At 35.5% G+C, this 23,624-nt stretch overlaps 1 protein-coding gene across 1 annotated transcript in view; it reads right to left on the bottom strand.

Annotated features, from left to right (window-relative positions):
• AHR (aryl hydrocarbon receptor) overlaps positions 1–23,624 on the bottom strand; it is a 69,105-nt gene that overhangs the window by 3,511 nt on the left and 41,970 nt on the right. The window contains 8 exon segments of the mRNA XM_068935034.1: positions 3,632–4,907; positions 5,727–5,868; positions 7,328–7,437; positions 9,392–9,594; positions 10,444–10,574; positions 15,289–15,412; positions 17,556–17,645; positions 21,884–21,999. Of these exon segments, the coding sequence (XP_068791135.1) occupies positions 3,632–4,907; positions 5,727–5,868; positions 7,328–7,437; positions 9,392–9,594; positions 10,444–10,574; positions 15,289–15,412; positions 17,556–17,645; positions 21,884–21,999 (2,192 nt within the window).

Here is a 23,624-nt window from a genome sequence, read left to right as displayed (position 1 = left end):
CATGCTGAGCTGTCTTACGGTGGGCTTTTTTGACAAATGATCTTCATATTGACAAAGACAAGTAAAAGCAATGAATGGCTTTCATCAGTCTTGACATAACTGTTCATAGGATTATTTTAATCAATTGATGTAATGCTTCCTGTCATACTATGGAAAATTTACATTATCTCCAAAATACTCCATTCAATCATGCAAGGAAAATAAAGTATTTTAAACATCCCCATCATCTCTTTGGGAGTAGCTTGTTTCAGAAATATTCACTTACTCATTCAAGATTCTTCCTTAAAACATATATTATATCCATTCATTCATCTGCCAAACTATGCTGGCTGCTAGAAACTGGTTTTTTTTTCCTGCTAGTCAGATCTTTGACATTTGACTGTAACTGTGCATAGTTATTCCAAGTTTTTAAATAACTAGACTATCCCCATGTGAATATGTTTGTAATCTAAAGATGTCATATACTTTTAAAGATTGATAGGACAACACAAACTAGATAACTTCCGGCAACCGCTCCTTCAGAACTAGATTATTTCAGTATTCTTCATTAATAAGATGAGCACACTCATTAAAATTTATAACACAGTTTTCTGCACAGACTCTAGTAACTGGCAAGGGTTTTCTCCTGTTCATTCAAGGAACACTGATCTAAAACAAACCACCAATTTATCAAAGGCCTTTCTACCCTCTCCATCATTGAAAATATCTTCAGCCAACATTGGCTGTCGTCCTACCACAGATGCACAAGTTCAATAGGAATTAGTTTAGGTAAGACCGATGAGTTACAAGTTAAGCAGAAGGTCAAAGAAGATAACCACAATGGTCCCTTCCGGCTTTCTAATCCCCCCTTCTTTTCATGGGGAAACCAACTGGGGTTGGAAGGATGATAAAACAATAGGAATTATGACTCATGTAACAGACGTCTGTCCTCTAACCAGACTCTAACCTCCAACTGATTCGGATGCTGGGATGCTAAATCCAAAGAACGCTCTGCTTTGGTTTGCCTTAGCGAATGGAGGCTCAGAACAGTAATATTTGATTTATTTAGTCACATCCTTAATAGTAATCAAATCTTGATAATTTTATTACCATAAGCGGTGGTACATTCTCCCTACTTACAATAAACAAATCTATACTGTTTACCACTTCGGCTTTGGCATAGAAGGCATTTTACAAGATTTTAACTCTAATGCAGTAACTACTTTTGACTTATTAGTTCGTTCGGGTTCACATATTTTAAGTTTCTCTTAACTCCTGTGATACAAGACTAAATACAAACTCTGTACTACAAGCACATGCAAACACAGGGTTACCTTTCCTTGGAGTAATGACATTTCTGGGTAAAATTAGAATAGGTTTCTAGATTAAAACAATTTTAAACATAACACAATTTTCACTGTTTTTCACTGGCGCCTTACTTTGTCCTGAATCTAAATAAATATTAATTGGCAGATGCAACTACAATTCAAAACTGGGTACAGTCTGATACAATAGACTTTTTTTTAAAAGTCACGTGAACAGTATCTAGCAGTATGGGCTACAAAAGTCAGTGCTATTTGGTCTAGGAACGAGCAGTTTCTTCCTCCCTCAATGCTCCCCTCATTTTGCATAAATAGGTTTCGGACCTGTAAGGACTTGAAGATAGCTATCAGCTATCTACGATTACTCTTTTACAAAAAGGGCAGGTGGAAAATCCTTCATCATCTCACCAAGAAACATGTTGTTCTTTTAAGTGCCTTTGAACAAACATTCAGCTGGTCTCTTCACAGGTAAACAAGAGCTAACACGGACAAGTTTAACATCAGTTCTGCATGAGGCTTCTCCCTCATGCAACACTATCCAGACCCATAGTGCATGGGCAAACCGCAGCAGAAGGGGCTGAATGTGCCTCCAAATGGTTTAAGGAAGAATAATTTTTCACAAGTGACCTTTGTCCATTTTTTCTGACAATCAAGTTAAAAGGAACATTACTATTGCAGCACAACATTCTACTAAGAATAAAAAAAATTATTTTATTCATTTATTGCATGTAGATATGTTGTTTTAGTCAGTACTCCTTTTTATAGGTAGAGGAGAACAAAAGGTAATCAGGAAAAGGTAACAAAGTGGGCATAACAAAAATGATTAAGGCAGAATAACAACAAAATAATCTACAAAATAATATATTTTAAATCAACTATTAAAAAGTAGAAGGTGCAATAACTTACGTGCTGGCAGTTCAAAACTGATGACCTATACCAGTACAGATTTTTTGCAAAAAACAATTCTGTACTATTACAGGGATGAACTTGGCTGACCTCGGAAATGCTTTTCAACCCTATTATCAAGGACTATGAAAGATTAATAGCACTGACCACAGCCAGGCACTGTACAGCCAAGTGCTGTGCAAGCTTCCTCACTGTACTTTGCCAAAGCAACTTCATGCTATTTCAGTCCTTGGATACTTGGGCAGAAGCTAGTCATCATGAAGTGTTTTATATAGAATTTTCGTAATTGCACAATTCTTCCACTAGTAAAACAGTTCTAAAAAAAGATGCTTTGCATTTGTAATTATACATACCAAAAAACTGCACGTGTTCTGTTTGCATTCCTCATCCCTGTCTTGTGTAGGTTAAATGCCAATTAATACCTTAATTCTGTAAATGCTTATGCATGTGCATAAGCATTTGCAGGATCAGTACTCTAGAATATAAACTCTTGGAGGAAAAAAAAAGAATTGCATCTCTGTACTTGAGCAGCATTAACAGAAATGAATGTTACAATCTAAAGTATTTCAGTACACTTAATCTTCAATTAGTAAGGGAACTCCTAATTTAGAATTATTTCTAAGTTAATTATACCTATGAAGAACTGTGCTTAAAAACTGCAGTTTGTGGTAGAACCATGCTCCTCCATCTTCTACTGCTTTTGTGGCACATTCTCCTTAGCACAATGTGTAAAAGGCTCAACTTCTCTACTGTGCATATAATTCTATCCTCCTCTTTTGTCTTCAGCAGACATAAATTAAACAGAAGCTTGAAGAACAAGCTGACCTTTGTTTACAGCTGTATTATGAAAATGTTTCTGCATCACTGTCACGTTTATAAAATGCAATAGTTTGTAACATAACTTGCATGAAATATTATGATCTGATATTTAAAACAATTCTAAAATCATCTAAGAATCTCAGTAGCTAGGGACTATTGTAACATTTTAAAAACTAGAGATTTTTCTGGAAACTTAAAATATATTTCAGGAAAATAAATCTGCCATACAGTAGTACTGACCTCATTCCATTCCTCTACAAAATTCACATAAGCAAGTTTAAGATTCTTTGCTCCTATCTTGTACAGGGAACATTTCTAGTTGGTTCAGTAAACTAGTAGCCTCACAGTGTTGTTCAAGTATAATACTGCCAAAGAGAGGTGACAATTCTGAAAGCTACCAGGATGTGGACATATGTACATACGGACATGACAAATGCAACTTTGTTCAATCTCATGAACAAACGAAGCAGGAACCTTCACTCACTGCTAAGCCATGAGTTTCAAACATGGTGATTCAATTGTAACAAACTCCACACCCCACAAGTCATCTAAAACAATAAAACATCGATTCAAAATGCAAACAACACAACAACCCTTCACCATACCTTGTTCAACAATACTTGTTGACTTGCTGTCATTGGATCATACTGCATTTGATCTACGCAGCTGGGCTGTGCTTCTTGCGTGCACTGGTACATAGACACAGCACCTGCATAGCATGTTTGAGGATTTAGCATAACTGACTCGGAGTTTATCCCACACTCTTGATTTTCAGGGACTTGCTGCAAACAACTGAGAAAATCCTCAAAGTTGGAAGAAGCAGAATAGGTTGATCTGTCAAAACCTGCTACAGGGAAATCCATTTGAGTAAGATTAGAAAGCTGTGGCATCATGGCTGTGGGCTGTTTGTAAGGAATAAACTCTTGCCTACATGCATAAGGTGCAGTATTTACTTCTGATTTGTAAGAGAACTCTGGAGCAGTGGCATGCATGCCAGGAAATACACATTGCTCAGACTGCTGCTGGGAGCAGCTAAAAGGCATACTGCTGCCAGAGCTCCAGTTCGTGAGCATCCCATTGACTTGCATGTGCTTCATCTTTTGACAGAGCTGCTGCTGTTGCTGCCGCTGCTGCTCCACAAGCTGTTTCTGGTGTTGAAGAAGTTGATGCTGATTGAATTCTTGCTGTACCAAGCAACCAGCATTCTGAACCAGGGACTGTTGCTGTTCACAACCTGAATATAAGAAGTCAGACTTACTGTTTAAGGAATCCTGAACATAAGTCAGAATTTCATCCGTTATATCGATATCTCCAATATCATCCACACTGGACAACTCAGTTTTAAAAAACTCCTCATCCTGCTGAATACATTTTAGATCTTCAAAGTCAATACCCAGATTTTTCATGATGCTGTACAAATCACTGGTTTTATTATCTTGAAAGAGTGCTGCACTGTCTTCAGGAAGTAGCATATTACTGTCTTGGGAACACTCCATTAGCTCCTGTTTCAGAATGTTGTGGTTTCCAGCAGGTAAGAGATTATCTGGCCAGTCACTGCTAATAACATTGCCCAATTCATCCCTGCTGTCTGTAAAGAAGTTCCGCTCAAAGGAAAGTTTATTTGATGCTGGAGGGCAGAGGTACACAGACTCATCTTGCCTTAACATGGCACCTAGAAGGGAGTTTGGATCCACAGAATCTTTGTGCAGCGTAGCTTTGGCAGCAGCAGCTTTTCCTGCGGTACTTTTATTCTTCGGCTGAGAAGGATCCATAAGGCTTGACACAGGGAAAGTTACCTCATATAGCACGGCTTCGCCAGTAGTGAACATGAAGGGCAACTTCATGTTACGCTTCTGCAGATGTTCTGTCCCCTCTTCCTCTCTGAAAATAAATAAAAAAATTTAGCATAATCCTGCAGCACTATTAACAATTATAGCCATAACCATTTTTTCTCCCTTGGAATTAATGTAAAACCAAAGCAAAAACCCCAAACCCTACAGTTCTATCTGTAGGCATTCTTCAAATTCCTAGTTATTCCAGCTCAACTTGGCTGAGTAAAACCAAGAGGCAGATTATGATATAAGGAGCTTATGTCTATAACACCAGCCTTACGTATTACATTTGTAATTAAACCTAGAGAGCATGCACCATTTTCTGTGCATTATGAGCTGAAATGAACATAAGAGGACTTTGTTCCATGCATTATGTTTTTCTTGATAGGGTAAGTAAATTAATACTTCAATACTGAAGTATCTACTTTTCTCCTTTTTACAAACTTCTCATCAAAAGATGTTTAATTTGTATAATAATGCTTAATTCTACCTTATCTGGAATTCAGTTCACGACCATAAAGAACTTAATTCTGTATGTCATATGTTGTTTCTCTGCACAACTGCAGTTGCATTTCTTAATTTTGGCAAACTAGGGTACTGATTTAAAAATAAGTTGGATGGAATAACTTGATTGTACCACTACTCTTATTCTTTATAAGAATTGAAATATCAGGAGTTTCACACAAGGGAAGATTATGCCACACAGGTACTGAAATGGCAAAATTCTTTTCAACATTTGTTAGCAAATGAAAAAGAAAATCTCTTTCAGAGTTCAAGATTTAAAGAGGGTTTATTTAAAAATAATTCATTCTGAACATCAACAAGATCAACCAATAGAATTCAGTTTTTGAGTGCAATGATGACTTACGTAAGAGGTCTCTGTGTGGAAATGATGTAATCTGGTCTTCCATTTTTGTAGACAAGGCGTGCATTTGCTTGAACCCAGGCCCACCGATTTTCTTTGGTTAGAAGCCTAAACACAGTCATTCCACTCTCTCCAGTCTTCATCACTAGAGTTAATCAAGGGCAAACATGCTGTTTAGTGTCGAGTGAACACAATTAGGAAAACCTGACATGTCATGAGGGTAATCTCATTTATAGAGCAATTTCACAATTTCATGTCCTCAATTATTCCATTTCGGTGCAGCTCTAATTTATTCCTCGCAAAACAGGATGATGGATCACTTTAAGGATGTCTCATTACTGGTAAATATAAAAGTCAAAAATTACAATTAATTGTAAGATTCACTGCCGAATGGCAAATCCTATATACAGCCTTATCCATTATTTTTGCAGTAGCAGAGATTATTAAATATTAAAACATGCAAATGACAAAAGCTGAAGTCTTTTACAGCTGAAAGGTGACTACTGTTTAGACAATTAGAAAACGCATTAATTCTTAATCCAAGTTCTTTCACATTTTGATGATTAATGTAGAGTTATTTCAAAACGCATTTTCCACTCCCACTTTCTATCACTTTACCGGCAATGCTTCACAAGCATACTGTCATTTTAGTTGTACGCTACGGAAGCTGCTGTATTTCTAGACAAAAAAAAGAAATAAAATACAGAAGGAAAGTTTAAGAATCCTAACAGAATAATCTTCACTAAAAGAAGATTTCTTTTTTAATTTAGCACCACAAAATAGAGAAAAACAGTTTTAAAACAAAGTGAACCTTCAGTATATCCTGTTCTGGAAACCTTTTCCTCTTTTCATTTTAGTTAGTTAGTTTTGGAATAAACAAATACCCCAAACCTGATAGGCTACTGAAACTTTTAGTTCCATCTGCCATCACCACTTCTAGTGCTGGTCTGTTATATAGGACAAAAGTGATTGAGCTATCCCTGAAATAGAATATCTGCTTAATATAGGTTAAATCTAAGCTACTAATGAGATTTATTTAATTGTATACAAAGGGACAGAAGAACTTGAACATTTTTTCAAGAGAGGTCAATAAATGAGAAACACCACCAAAATATCCTGAAGACGTTTCTCTAACTTCCAAAGACAAATATGTTACAAGTAACAAAACAACAGTAACAGACTCAATAACAAAAATTCATAGGATACTAGCATGCTAATTTAGTGGTTAACTGTTGTTAAAAAAAATCTTACACTGAGTTCTAACGAAAACGCTTTTATTTATTTCCCAACGGGAAAGCTATCTTTAAAATAGTCCCTCTGGCCAAAAGGAAGCTGTTGAAATAGCAGAAGTCGGGTTGCGCAGAGAAGGAAGTGAAAAGAGCAAGATGTGACAGAACCTGGGATATTTGAACTAAAAGGGTCTAGATAGGAATATTAAATATTTCTGCATCTAGTATAAACTCATAAGGAGGGAAAAGTCACATAAAGTCAATGGTGTTTTTTGTTAATGGCGAGATTAATTTTCATTATGCTTCATAATATTTTTCAGCCTGAATATAACTAATGCTTTGCTTTTTCAGCTTTTCTTACAGGATGAAACTTACTTCGGACATGATTTTCAGCACAATAAAGCATATCAGCTGCATGAATAAACTGGTATCCCGTTCCTCTCATACACAGCTCTGCTTCAGTGTATCCCAGGACAACCTTTCCTCTGAAAGGTAAAAATAAGAAACTGTAGCACTGCTGATGAGCCAACTTACAGAATGAATGCCAAACAAATCAATTATGGCTAAAACATTTCAGATATAAACAACAACATATTCTTGCAACATCAGTTGTCTGCAGAAGTATGAGAGGTCTAATAAAAAAAATAGTGAACAAATCATGAAACTTTAACTAGTTCGCCAAGTTGGCTTCAGTGACTTGAAATAGGTTTGCAAAATTTTTAGATCATTAGAAAAATAGTATGTCTAGAATTAAGGTAGGCTCCTAATTCCATGTTTTGAACTAATGAATGTATTATTGCCCACTTATTCAGTTACAGCAGGCAGCCCCCATTTGTTGCAATGAAAGATACTGTTCGCTTGGCCCTATTTTATAGCATTTACCTGTAGCTGCTTGCAAGTACAATTAAGTAGCAGCCTAACTTTAGTTATCTAAACCTTCTTGATTAAGTTATTTATTTTGTAATTTAAAATTAGAGTTAGAGGTATACTGCAGAATTATATCCCTTTTGCTACCGAGTGCTTTGGGCTGCTGTGTTTGCATATAAGACGATTGCCTACGATGTGTCTCACCTCCCCTCAAAGCGTGAGGCAGAAATTCAGTCATGCCAACTAGGCTGCAATTCACTTCTCTTTCTGCTGCATAAAACCCAAACATGTGCCTTTAAATAAGTACTGGATATTTTAGACCTCATTCTGCAACTTAAAAAGCATGAGCCATCATGCCACTTCACATCCAGCCACTACTCACCTAAGCTCCTCAAAGTTCCAGCAGAAACGTATTTCATTCGTCCTAAAACGATTACTTGCAATAGCTATGAAGGTCATATATGACTAGAAGAGTACTTTACTAGAGGTCAGGGAGAGTAAGAAGAACTCTACAGAATCTGAGAGATCTCTGTGAGATACATGATAGAAAGAATGAAATAGTAGAAAAGAGATTGAAACAGATGTGAAAGAAAGAGATGGGTATCCAAAGATAAACAGAAAAGAATGGAAAAAATAAGGAAGGAGAACAATACATGAAAAAGTTTAAAATAAGACAAAATTGAAGGTTTCAGGTAAGGTATAAGGAAAAATTAAAAAGAGAAAAGGCTGCAATAACATTTTGTTCATAAACGAACATAACTTCTACTGATATGGTTTCTATAACCCAAGAAAAGCATTTTGGTTTATCAGTAGACAAGAAACTGAATAATCTGACCCCGCATTATTCTGTAAAGTAGGTACGGAAAAAAAAAAAAAAAAAAAAACCAAACTCACATTGAAAACTGAAAGCCTTGTCAGTTAAAAACAGGGAGGGAGGGAGGGAAGGAGGGAAGGAGGAAGGAAGGTCAGAGGCTTTTCTTTTACATAAGGAAGTATCTTAACAGGCTTCTTGCCATGTTGATGCATAGTTGTATTATGTTGATCTAGTAACATGGTAGTGTTTCCAGTTTTTATAAAGAAAAAGAATGGTTTGGAAATGGGTCAAAGTCACAGTATAAAGAGGACTTCATTTGTTTAATTTGTAATAAATTCCATTTCCATTGTATTTTACATCTGTTTGAACTGAAGGGGATAACAGGCATATAGAACAGAATCCAAGACTCGTTGTATCAGTTCTAAAGACTGAATTTCACCCAGATTTAAACATTAAACTTTTCTCCTTCCCTAATTCATTAGTGTTCTGTTACGGTAGGATAATATAGTCTGGGGTTTGTCTTTTTGTTTTTTTAATGGTCTAGAGACAGAAGGCAATATGAATTTTCAAGGAAGTACACTAAAACAATTCCATTTCTGTTTATTAACTAGCAGGGGTGAAGAGAAAAATCCTACCAGATCCTAAACAATCATTAGTATTGACTGAAATAGTAACCAGCTTTATATTTCAAATACATATTTGAAACCTCTCTCATCAGCAAATGATTTAAAGTTCTGTGCAGAAGAATTTATACCTACTTTGCATCACAGCTGATGGGCGTGAAATCCAGTTTATGTTTAGTTCTGAAGATGAAATTTTTGGTTCGTATCTCAAGGATAGATGGTGGCTGCAAAGGAGTAGCTACTGCAAATAGAGCAAGTTGAGGAGACAAAGTAGTGCCATCCTTCCCTTTCTTGTTTTGTCCATGGAGAAACTTTAATCGCCCTTGAAAATTCATGGCCTTAGGATGAGGAAAGAAGTAACTGTTACATATTGGAGATATTTAAGAGTCAGATGTTTCGGATGTGAATTAAAATTTATATCTTTTTCTTTCAGATCCATTAGATTCAAGCTCTGTAGCACGATACACATGATAGTTAAAAAGTTCAGACTACTATTGTTATGTCTACTTCACTTAGAGATCTACTAATAAATTCACTAGAAAAAAGAACTAATGCAAAGGTTCTTTTGAAAAAAATGCATTTAATAGCAAATGCCAGTTGGATCTTCTAACATCTAATTAACAGAGCATTTACTAATTCTCTTGCACTCTTGCCAATCATTAGCATAAAGTATAAAATTACAGATTTTTTTTTTTAAATAATTCTATTGGTAGGCAGTCACGTAGAGGACGATAAACCCACGTTATTTCTTTTAAAAACCACAGAATTGACAATCAACAAGCGTATTAAAAAGAGCAAGCAGATTTTCCCAAATAAGGGAAAAGTTTGTTCTGTTAATTATTAACTATAACTTATTTCAAGATACCAAACGGAAAATAGGGCTTGTTAATCCATAAATCATACAGCACTTCACAAGAGCAGATTCATATTTCACAGCGGAACCTGAGCCATGAGAAATGAGGGAACTTGAGACTAACTATAATAACATGATATATGTTCCTGGGGCAACCCAGGAATAGAACTATTACTTGCCATTTAGTGTCATTAGCTGAAATATACTGGTTCAAGCAGCTCAGATATCTACAGAGACTTAACAAATAAAGTAAGTTGCTATACATATTGTAAGGATGCTGTAAATTTCCAACTTTTAGGCATAGCTGGAAGTTTTTACATAATCCTATACTCACCAGGAACCCAGATGAATTATCCAGGAGGCACCGTAACCTGCAGACAAAATTCCTTTCCATAAAGGAAGAATTCTCTGGAGGAAGTTGGTCTGGGTTATAATAGGTTGCTGGCTGTGAAAAGCCATTATCTCCTACAGGAAAGGATTATTTATAAGGATTATTTTTAGAAGAACACCTAGTGAAGGCTATCTATAACAAATCATCTTCCGTCCCATAAACAAAGCCTCAGGCCATGACCTGAACAAGAACAATGTAAACTAGAAACATCCTCAGAACCTTTACTGATTACAACACTATGCTGAGTACCAGTTCTTCTGATGGGATTGTTTTACAGGCTATAGGATTCCAAAACTGCATGCATTTCTTTTTAAACTTTGGACTTGATTCATTATTTTAGTCAACAAGCTAAACTCTGAATCAGTCACAGAAAACAGAGAGGTCTCAACAGATGACAGGACATCCCCATTGCTGCAAGGGTCGGATCTTCAAAATGGAATTAGGCACCCAACTATAGGAACTCGGTACTCTAAAGCTCAGTAGATGGTATCAGACTATGAAGTGGTCACTCTCCAAACACCCAGGCAAAAGCCATCTGTAGCACTAAATAAAAGAAAGCACTTTTAGAGAATCACAATAAAGAGATGTAAGCACTTTCTCTAATAAATGATAAAAGAAAAAAGCCACTAAATAATAAAGAATATTTCTCCTGGATTGTGCTGATGAACAAAACACTGTAGCTGCCTCTCCACAGGAACCTGAAACATGTACTATGTAAAAAACAACCAAATCAAGACAACCTACCCAACAACATGAATGACAACTAGGATGACAACATGATGCTCTATTGCCGCCTTAGGACAAGCATTTCCTACTAAGTGGCATTTAGGAAACAGACTTAAACATTTGGAATATAAAGTAAAAACAAAGTAAATCAATAAACTGCTGATAGAATGCATATGTTCTACATGAGGCTACATATACATAGATACCATACCATGTCTTTTCAAAGCAAATTTAGCAAAGTGATCTTGTTTGTAATACATATGTATAAACCGCAAACTAGTCTTTCCCTAGTAATTCATACATACAAAAAAATTAAAGAGAACTACAGCAGTGGGAAATGCTGTTTTAAAGTGCTAAACACACAGCTTTGACTAAAAGAAAATTAGATGCATTTGCTCATGTGTTCACTCTGCCAGAAACCCCACACAAGTAGTATAGTAAAATATTCCATATTTTCTGAGGGAACTGACTGTCATTTATGGACAAAACAAGACCATAGGTCTTGAGAAAGATTCCATATTCCAGACTTAGAAGATGAAGTCAGAGATAGCATGTCACCTAATTACACACCACATTATGTTCTCTGGAACATAATTCCTGAACAGCTGGGCAAATGTATAGAATGGCTAGGTGCTTTGTACAACAGCTAATCAATTCCAAAGGAAAAGTAGTCATGATCAACAGCCAGTTTAATTTATCTCCTGTTAACTTAAGGCCCCGAACTGGTGCCAAATGAGGCTGCTGATAGCTTACCAAGAGGCCTGGTAACCTAAAGGCCACTGCAGTCCAACAATAACGTTCAGCTTTCCAGCTTTTCAGATAATAAATTTCACCTCCCTCCACCAAAAGAACTGCTATCCAAGACTGATTTTTGATGAACAGACCTCAAGGTACAGAGAAATAGAAACAGAGGCCTAGCTGATCAAGAGTGCGTATCAAGAGAGACATCCTGAAGTTACAGCCATCCGCAGAACTGAGTATAGGCCACAGCCACCCTTTATAAGCTGATCTACAGAAATGAGAATTCAGTCCAGGATGGTTGCCATCTGATTTTAATATTAGAAAATAAAAAACATTCCCTTCCTTAGCATATATGTGGTTCTCAACAAACAAAAGCAAGCATACTTCCTTACTTCCTACTAATATAGATTTTTTTTTTTTTTTGAATTGCCTAATTACTGGTAAGAGTTTTCAACACATACTCTGAGGTAGTGCTTCTCCAAGAGGAGCTGAAATGATTCAGATTCTTTCCAAAGTAGTAAGCAGTGTGAAACAACGCTATCAGGGAAACAGAAAGCTCCAACTCCACCTTCAAAAATTCCAATTCGGACATCCTAGATTATCCTTCCAAATACAGAGCTGGGATTTAAATGCTCATATCCTATCCGAGTTCTCTGAAATGCCTGCCAACTTCCCTACTAAAGTGTGGCAGTTTCCAAGAACCGTACAGGACATTGCTGGAAGAAGCAATACAGTTGGGAGAAGCAACACAGCTTGGGAGATGACGGAAAGGGGCTCAAAGAAAGAGAAGCCTGACCCTTGTGGCAGGGCATGGGCTTTAACCTCAAGCTTCCTACACTTATAAAAGGAATACTGGTGCAGTTTCCCAGGCAGGCAGGTTATGATGAGGACAGCTTCTAGTGCCAGGACTTTGGAGAACTGACTCCACAGTAATTTTAAGAACGCAAAGAGAGAGCATCACAGAGGCTCTACAAATCCTGGTGCAAAATAATCGACTAATAGCACAGGAGTTAAAAATCTATGTTCCCAAGGAAACTCACAATAGAGGTCATCAACCCTACGGAAAGATGCGTGTGAAAACTCTGTGCATTGAGATCTCTTCATTTCCTTTCAGCTCAAGACCTTTCACTGCTGCTGAGCAGGCACACTTTAAAAGACAGTCCAAGCTAGATGCTCCAAAGCTAAAATCTGGGACTAAAGTAGTAGAATCTTGCTAACTTCTCTGGGAGTACAACAGGGCTAGGAGGAACAGGTTGGACAGGCACTGTAACAGCTCAGGAGACCAACAGTAGAACAGCATACCAGAGCACAGAGTGAGAAGCGATCAGTTCCGCCTTGAGCGTAGTAGTTCAAGTGTTACTCGCATACCAGTGCTACCTCACATAACGAAGAAAAGGGCTGTCCTGGAAAGGAGACTATTGGGTAATAGAAATTCTATATGCAGGAAGAAGAAAGCAGCATGGATTGCCAAAGTGAACATCTGAAGCAGAATTAGTTCTGAAACTGAGGCTGGAATCTGTGATAAATCCTGAGTACATTTATATTAGACCTATCATCAATATCTACATAATTCTAGCTGAATGTATTAAAAAAATGAATTAAACTAACAAAAATGAGGGTGTCTTTATGATCATAACATTATCCTTTACTATAAATCCCAATTCAGTTAAAAAATCTTCATCATCCAAACACATTACACTACTTGTGACATGGAAATAATTTAGCAGCTTTTACTAAGCTAGAAACACAAGGTACAAAACCAACTATTACTTGTAATCCTGCTCAGCACTTGCTGTACTTCCATCATCCAGTAATATCTGACACCAAGTCAATCTGGTATCATACTTTTCAAACACAAGCATTTACAACTTCATATGCACTTGTTTAATCTTGAAGCACTATAGAACACTGTTTCACTCTGGAGTAAGCCAATCCACAAAAACATGGTTTCTGACTGCCAGCAGCTGTTTGCTATCCTAATATTAACTAATTGACTTGCAGCATAACTTCAACAGGATTGTGTAAGCTGTTCCATAGATGGTAAGGCAATGCTGAGGCACTAAAGTGAGAAATTGATATACAGGGAGCTTTAGGTGAGCCAAATAAGTAAATAAAATTTGCTTTGTTGCTATGTTTTCTCTTATCAAATCATGGCTATAAAACATTAAATGGGAAATTCTAAGAGTTTTTAAATCATGTTGCTTTATGAGATAGATTTATTATAAAATAATACAGACTTTTTCTGCATTAAAAAATATAGTTAAGTAATTTATAGTAAGAGTTCTACCTAAATACTTAAACAACTACTGTGCAAAACAAAGCATTACAGTCATCTCAATAGTTGCGTCATCTTTATTAGGCAGGCATACACTTCCTATATTACAGATAAGTATGCAACAACAAATGCCCTTTTCTCTGTCTCCATATGCAAGCAATATGTTTTTCCCTAACTGCTTCTCAATACAGCAGATCACATAAGTATCAGTCAATAATGTGCCAATCAGAAATGCTAATCAGCATAATGTTTGGTCTAAAAGGTTCATCTATTCCATCTTCTATAACTCTTCCCCTTTTACTCCCAAGGACATTAGTGGTCTACATGGCAGACAACATATAACAGCCACAGAAGTGGAGCAACACAACTCTTCCACAGAGTCAGGAATGCACTGTTCTATATTAAGATAATATTTTAATACATTCTTAGACACAGAACAGATCTGCAAGCCTGAGAAGTTTTTTAAAAAGCTGTCCTATTCAGTTGTCTTGCAGACCTTCCTATGCTAATAAATGTGGCATCATGATCAGTAAGCAGAGGTAGATAGAAAGAGATCATTACTTCAGAGGAATCACTCTATCATTCAAATAATGATTAAGGCAAGTGTGGTAAAACTGAGGGTGAATACAGGGAACAAAAAAAAAAAAAGTTTCCTCATTTCTGATGTGAGCAAGAGACACTGCCCACTTTGCACTAGGCTTGTTTGCAACATAGACATGCAGGATCACTACCTTTGCTATTGACCACAGTACTACTGATTAAACTCGAGAGAGAAATTCAGTCAGTCATGCTCCAAATTAAACTCTTCCAATTCATATTTTATTTAGAGTAAAATGAACATTTTCATGATGCTGTGCTATGAATGGCTGTGCTTATTTAAATTGAAAAGAAACAGAGCTTTCCATTGCTGGCTAAACATTATCCACAAAATTCAAATAAACTTAAACTTATTTCTTTGTTCATAAAGAAAAATTAAATTAAGATATTACACATACCTGCTTTAAAAAAATTGGTCAGGCAACCATATAAGCTTGCTACATTCTCACCTTGTAGGCTTGATCCAGAATCTGCAGACTGGGCAGGATTTAGTGCCCAGTGTAGCTGACGTTGAAACTCAGGTCTGTCTTCTGTGTGAATCAATTCAAATACACTCTGGTGTATAATATCAGACTATATACAAGAAGAAAAAAAGGAGGCAAATGAAAAGTACATAAAACATATCTGACAATATCATGGAAGTTATCTTGTTCATGCTATTTCTAAAGGCATAGCAAAACCCTTTTTGCTTAAGGGACAAAAAAAATATTTCCATGCATACAGAAACGCTTTCTGAAGCAATTTCTAACAACACAGACAAATATTCAGTCATGCCCATGACTGTAAACATGCAAAAGGATGATATAAATATTACCTTACAAAAAATTAGTTAATAGTAAGCTTTTCTTTACCTGTTTTTATCTAAATATGCTTAAAAGTGTTATGCTTGAGGGTTTTTTTGGTGTTGTTTTTATTTATTGCATTTCACATACTAGAATAAAGCATTTGGCAGCTGGGACTTGGACCTGACCCATTCTAGGTGCTCCAGGAATACAAAACAGGTCAAATATCCTGAACCAAAGAACTTCCAAATCTAAGACAAGTAAACTATGCATGTCGGTTTTGTTTGCTTAAAAGCTTTGTTACTCCTTAAGGATGCATTAAGACCTGTACTCATTAAGCTCTTGTATCACCACCACTTGTGTGCTTAGGAATGTTATCTGTTATGACAAAGTTACAACATTCAGAATCAGTGGATGAAAGAAATTAGGGGAAAAAAAATATTTAAGAAAAGGCTCATTAAACTGAGAGGAAATAAACTGCTTGTTTTCTGCATGAACCCAAAAAAAAAAAATCAACTATATATATAAACACAAAATATTTTGTAAAAAGCACAGACCTAAGGAAATTAAGATGATGTGGCAAAAGCAGAAGTCTAGCTTTTTTTCCAAACAAATTTGACAGAAATGCTATTCTGAGGATTTTAAGACTTTGCTTTTTATATCATGTACTTGATTTATTAGCATTGCTATATGAATATTATGCCCAATTTGTCTCCCAATACTTTCTCTTCAATTCCCAACAACTGAAAAATTGTTAAGCTAAAGAAAAGTAATGCTTTGTTTGGAATGTTTTCTTTTACAAAAATATTATCCAAACTCTTATCAGCTAACTAAAAATACAGATCAAGCAGAGTTTCTCCCTATTTTTAAGCAGCAACTGCATTTGTCATCATCCAGTACTCAACAGCACAGATACATATTGTTAACTGGAGACGTGGAATATTTCACCACAGAAGTGCAGTAAGTACCAATGTAGCTGGCAGAGGCTCTGTCCATGGGTGTCCTGAGAGGTCATTCATAATTCAGTACATTAAAAATCAGAGATCACAGCACAAATTATTGAGTTTATGTGTTGATGGATTCGTCATTAGGCAAGAACGTATTTCCTCCATCTACACAAAGCGTAGTAGTTCAAGTGTTACTCGCATACCAGTGCTACCTCACATAACGAAGAAAAGGGCTGTCCTGGAAAGGAGACTACTGGGTAATAGAAATTCTATATGCAGGAAGAAGAAAGCAGCATGGATTGCCAAAGTGAACATCACTGGGCTATCTTAGGATCTGTCTATTTATCCAACTTTGCCCTACCCACAATGCAGAGGTTAAGAATCACAACAGCTTTTATTGTCTTAACATAAACTAATTCTGGGGGTTCTCTAAGGAATGCAATATATGCCTTCTGGATCCTGGTCTTTACCATTTTGTTACGTGGCTTGCAAGACCAAGAAAGTCAGCCATACCTACTTTGTACAATGTACTAGTCTTTTAAAAAAAGGAAAACACAGTTTACTAATTTTAGTTCTCCTAACTCTGCAGATACTTAAACTTCAAAGCACATGGAGTTAATTTTGTATGAAAGGTTTCTATTAAAATAATTACCTTCCCATTGAATTATGTTTTGTTCAGCATCATAAACTGGGTAACACCACAGTATAAATTTCAAACAGTTGTTCCAGTAAAGACTAATTAACTGTGAAAGTTTCCTATCTTGCCTAATTCAGCATTGGAAATGATATTCCTGTTGTGCGTAGTCTGAGATCCCATCTCAACTATGTAAGTTGATAGAAAAGTAATATAGTTTCAAAGTAATCCAGTGTAAAGTATCTAACTAAGAATCTTATTACACAAACTATCAGACCCTAAATATGAACACTGATTCCTTCAGAAATTAACCAAAAATTCTGCAAAAAATAGAAGGGAAAAAATAAACTTACTTGTTGGAAGCCCAAGTAGTCCTGGATAGTAGAAGAGACGTAAAAAACCAGAGCATCTGCTGTAACAACTAATACAAAACCATTTAATGCCTGGGGAAGAAACACACCAATCTGTCAGCTTCAAAGACAAAACTCCAGATAAATTATTGCAGCTGTAAGTCTACCTATACCTTAGTCTTACAATAAAATGTGAAGCATGCAAAAACATATCATTATCTAGCAGCCCAAACAGAAGGATTCTTCACTGCAATGCTCTACAATATACATAACACAATGAGGAAAACCGTGCACCTAATGAAAAATATTTTTAAGAAAATTCCAAAAACTGAGCCAGGGAGAAGACAAAGCCCCCCCCCCCATGACTTTTTATTTACTCTTGATTACTGAAGATAAGAGGCAGTAGTTTAAATAGCTATAGATTTATCTACAGATAACTATCAACCAGTTTGCAATGCTTGCATAGCTCAAGCCTTCAATACAATTAACTGAGCCATGGCACAAACGAATTCCCAAAATCTGTTCTATTCATAGCACAGACAGGCCTAAGTGACAGGAAATCAAGTGATCAAGATCCTCTATATGGTCCAAAAAACATTTTATAGCTTACTTAAAATAGAAAACCTCTGCACAAGCCGACCGCTGCAAGCAAACAATGTTTTTGAAGAGATTTCCCCCTTCATGAAGAAGCAGACTAAGTGGCTCCTTATTCAAAGTCACGCAAAGGGCATTTATCTGAACTCCCAATCAATATGGTTCACGGCAATTGTTGTGATAGCAAACAGAACATTTGTGACTTGGCAGCTCATCTGAAAGGTGCTGATTTACTTCTATGGATTTCAGTCAAGATTTAACAAAAGGCTATCTCTAGGGACTGTGCCACTTAACTTTCTCAGCTACATTCCAAGTCAAATTTTGCCAGTGTACTCAAAAAAAAAAAAAAAAAAACAACAACTTTTAATACATACACTTTTAGGACACAAAATTATTGCAACTATCAGAACATGTAAAATTAATGAGGATATTCTCTTTCTTAATGCAAATTATGATAATATAGTTTAATTATGAAACAGCATCACTCTTCTATAAAGATTAACTCACAGCCTCAAACCACGGTAAGCACCACAGCTGCTTTTCCATATTTCCATATCCATATTACTATTTCTTGTTCTTTTTCTTATTAGGCTTTAATTAAATCAAGTTCAATATCTGACTAAATGACTAGTTTTTAAAGGTCTCTGAAGTGCTCCTATTTAATCTGTAGACATTTCTTAATCTACGCTCGTCACAGTTGTCAGCTCTTTAAAACTTCCTTCTGCAAGTTTAGTGCATTGTACCTGGAAACAAGAAGGTCTAACTCTCACAGTATGAGTTAAAAAATATCTGGAATTAAATAGCACAGCCAAATCAAACAAACCTGAGATTTCAGAGCAGTGTCTCATAGCAGTCACACAAAATCCTTGGTTTTGTTAAACCTTATCCTAATTCCAAGGGAATAGAACAATGGAAGGTGTTTGTGTACTCCACTAATGTATTTTGCAGCGTATTTCACTTCTAATGGTTGATATCAAATCGCTGCAAGGTGAACAGTGATCCAATTCTTGCCCAAATGTTAAAATTAGTTTTTCTGCCCTGTTTCATAGAAAGCCATGGAAAGATTTTACTTGTCATTCTATAACAAAGGCCGTCTCTGTACCTGGCGCTCAATGATATTTTGGAGTGGCTCTGGTGCACAGTTCATTTTCAAACACAACTATTACTACAGAAGTTGGATACCTTCTGTAAGCCAACAATTCCGTAAAAGGCAAGTTGTTTGCCCAAAACGCTATTACAACCAAATACTGGAAGTTCCTTAAAACATGCAGGTGTCCAACCTCAAGAACTCACTTAGACTCATTTACCTGTCCTATACAATGGATTATGAACTCTTTCATTTTGTCTTCATTTCTTTTGTCCAAGAATGACAACAATTGAAGAATCTAGAATGCCTTCTACAAGCAATATTTGGTGTCTCTTCTATTAGCATACCGAGCTTTTATCATGTAAACAAAGCCCACTTCAGCACAGGAACCTATGCTGATACAAGAACTCTCATGAAAAGATTTCTAACAATAGCTTTAAGACTTGGGATAAGTTTCAGGCTGAAGTGTCTTTGGAATCAAGTCCATCCCATAAGCAATGCTTCTCACCTATATATCTAAACTGATATAAGAATATAAGGATACTACAAATCATTAGCTGTTGTCAGATAACTCATATCTGTTTTCACTTTATGATATTCTTATATGCTCTTTGCTAAGGAGAAAGTCTTTTCCAAACGTTAAGTAATCTATTATAAGATAGCATCTACCAAGCAGCTATATTCGTTCAGTCACATAAGTGAGAGGTCTGTGCTGCAGAGGTTTTGGCAGGATTTGATCTGAAAATAATTAATTATCATGAAAGGTATAATGACATCTCTGGGTGAGTTTATTATTCTGAAGCACTGGAGATGTTATCTGTGCTCATGCAACCCTTTCCTCCCCCCTAAAACTCCTAATACAGGAGGAAAGGCAATATACACAAACTGTTCATTACTGGTGAGAATTAAGATGTTTAGAGGCCAGAAATTTCACTTGCATGTCACATCATAAACTTAGACTACACCAGACTATGTATCTATAGGAAGACTTTAACATAAATAAATAATTTTAAGGGAGATGCAGCTTATTTTTAAGCTATAGATTTGATCCCCCCCCCCTCACACAATACACTGAATTGGTAAGGCAATTGGTTTCTGTTTTGAAGATTAATGACATCATAATTTTTCTGTTTGTTACGAAACAGATCATGAACAAACAGAAACGTGTAAAAAATAGAGTACATATTCACACCAACTTTGCAAACAACAGAGATAGAATAAAAAGAAACTGTTCATCATCGTTTGTAGTTTACAGGAACCTGGATAGCAAAAACAACTTTTGAGCTTAGGCACAAGGAAAGGTTGTGACCACTATTTTACATCTGACTGAATATTCAATAATTTCATAAAATTCCAGTTTTATCACATAGCATTTCTTACATTTCTAAGAAAAGACTACACCTTATTCATTCTCGAGAATTAATTTTTAATATGAAATATTTACAAATCAACTTATGAAATTCAGTTAATTTACTTCCCAAGGAAGTAGAATTTACATTACTAAATGTATAATCTGTTTCATTTTCATACTGTAAAGCACTTTGATACAATAGTTTCATCATATAACTTACATTTAAAAATTACAAAAATAACTCAGTTTCACATCAAACAAACAGATGCCTCCAGTGTAAATACATACTATCCCTTTTTAGACACTTTCCATTTGAAAGAAAGTTGTTCACCTGTAATAACTCTGTAGCAGTTCTTTGTCCTACTTTATTAAGGTTTGGATAGAAAAATACATGCATCCTAGTTTTCTAGTCAGGAAACTATTTTCAAGTAGCGTTAATTTACAGTAATTGTTTTGTAGGATTCTTCGGAACTATTTTACTTCTGCCTTTTGAACAGTCACTTTTTTTTTGTTCTGCTTAAGAAAATGGACTTTGACTGACCTAATAATCTGACACTTAGGATAAGTTAGTGTGAAAAATCTGTTTAGAAGACAGATTATGAACATACATCAAATGGAGCTGCAGGATGCAGTAAAATCTTGTTCTGTGAAATTAGACTATTGCAATGCTTATATTAACCATTTCTTATGTTTTACCTGGACATAATAATCATTATATTTCATATGCTTTGACACTCTGTGATATTAGAAGAGATAATATAATTTAAAGAACCTATTTTTACCATTATTTTCCTATAAGTTATTGAAGGTATTTAAAAATCTGTCCTGGAACTGAACTCTGGATTTTTTCAAACCAGAGAAAGCAAGATATCCCAGCAAGACTAAGGTCTTCTAAAGAGAAATAGTGTTTTTTAGACAACTAGTCTGATTATGACAACTAGTCACTAAATTTGCTATAAATGATTAACCTATCAGAACTTTATTAGGAAAATTTTATTTGTTTATATTACCTATATTAACAATAGCTGTAAAGAGATGAGAAAAAACAACACTGAGCACTGACTCATAGTAAGAGTTTTTAAACAGCTCTCTGTACTCTAATACCAGCTCTTCAAAGTCACTAGTGCCTCCAGGGGAAAGTGCAAAAGTTGCATAATATTAACCTAAAGAAAATGAGGTAATAATTTGACAATAGGAAAACTTCCTTTTCAATGTCATCACTGAGCAACTACTACACTCAATACACTACTACTTTTATTTATTTATATCTTCTTATAGTAGATCCACAGCAGAACATACCTGCAGTAAGAGGTCTCCTTCCATGATCTGCATCTCTTCTCCATGTTTTACTGTTTTACAGTTTTCCTGAATGCCATTTCTTTCTGGTCTTGTAGAGCTAGAAGACTTTAATGTAACTACAAAAAAAAAAGAAAAAGAAAAAGAAGAAAGGGGAAAAAAAAGTTGAGCGATCTTTGAAAGACTTGCTATCAATTCATGTGAAATTGTGCTAGTTTGTGAAGTAAAAATAAGATTTTAAAATGCTTTTTAAAGTCAATCTAATAAAAGATCTCTGTTTCAGTGCCAGGCTTTTTTTCCTACCTTTAAAAATGCCCCCCAAATCTGTCAGCTATCTTCCTTCTAAATTGTAATATTTTCACAACAGAATCATTATTATTGAAATCAATCCAAACCTACTTAACACAACAGCACTCTTGTATTTTGTCCCCTTTCCTTTTTTCCTTCTCTCTTTCCCATGAGGCACGCTTTTAGTTCATTGCTCTTCTTTACAAACAGCATTTTTATTTTCATAAAACAAACTCATATAGCCTGATAACAACACCATATGCTGCTGAAAGGTACAACAACACTCGCACTTTATTTATGCCACCTTACTTCAGATATCTAACTATGGTGCCCTGGATATGAGCCTACTATCAAGCTAAAGCCTCCTTCAGAGAGAGGAAGGAGACACACAGGAACCCTAAATAAAGAAAACACGAAGTAGAGAGAGCTATTTTAAACAAAAGAGCTTTAATCTGCCATAGTTAAATTTTAACTATTTAAATCAGTAAGCAAACTTCCCAGTTTCAGCTAAACCATTAGAACTATGAATAACCATTATTCATGTCACAAATTTACTGATTTGAAAAAGTTATTCAAGGAGTAAGAGTTAAAGAATCAGACCAAACTACTACTATGTACCTGAAAGACACAGTATCTCCTTTCTCTGTACTGTATGTTTTAATAAACAGGACTCTGCTAAGTAAAACAACTAGATGCTCAAAGATTCCCCATAACTCAGAGTTTATCTATTTTCCACAGGTACTAAAAGAGTTTCCAAGTCAAAATTAACTACTCTGTCTGGATCTACAATGTCTAGACAACCTAAAATTGCTTGAGTAATTGCACCTTAAATCTTTACCTTAAAGCTACAACCTCTCCCTGCCCAAACTACAGGAAATTTCTAAAAGTAACTGCATTGCTGTAAAATACCAATAGTTTTTAATCTCCTAAAGATGAGATTTTTACCATAAATCCAAATGATTTTTCAATGCTGCTTAACCCCTTAACTTTCAGCTTCTCAGAACCTTAGTCAGGAATCTTCAAGAACTTTTCTGTTCAGTCACTTTTCAGCTAGCTTAAATGATATTTTACACTAGGAATATTAACTGAAAGGTAAATTACGTCTTTCAGGTTTTTTTTTTTTTTAAACTATCATTACAGCTAGTAACTTTTAAGCCAGACAGTTTTCATTAAAATATCCCTCAAAGGCACCACATAGCAAAAGCATGTTCTAAAAGGACATTAACTGATTAATCAGTCAGGAATTTATTTACTATGAGATTTTGCTTTGAAATTAAAACCTTAATGCTCTCCTTCCTACCAAATAGTCAAACAGTTCTGTACTAGGCCACAGAGTTGCAAGAGCAAATTCATTTTGAATCAAATATTTGGATTATTGTAAAAGATAACAACAACATTTACTTAAAAAAATATTCCTAAAACTCACTAGCAATAGAAGAAAAATTATCCTTTTTTT

This window comes from Struthio camelus, chromosome 2 (genome assembly GCF_040807025.1).
Source record: "Struthio camelus isolate bStrCam1 chromosome 2, bStrCam1.hap1, whole genome shotgun sequence".
In the NCBI taxonomy this organism is placed as follows: domain Eukaryota; kingdom Metazoa; phylum Chordata; class Aves; order Struthioniformes; family Struthionidae; genus Struthio; species Struthio camelus.
This window is presented reverse-complemented; position numbering and strand designations above follow the sequence as displayed.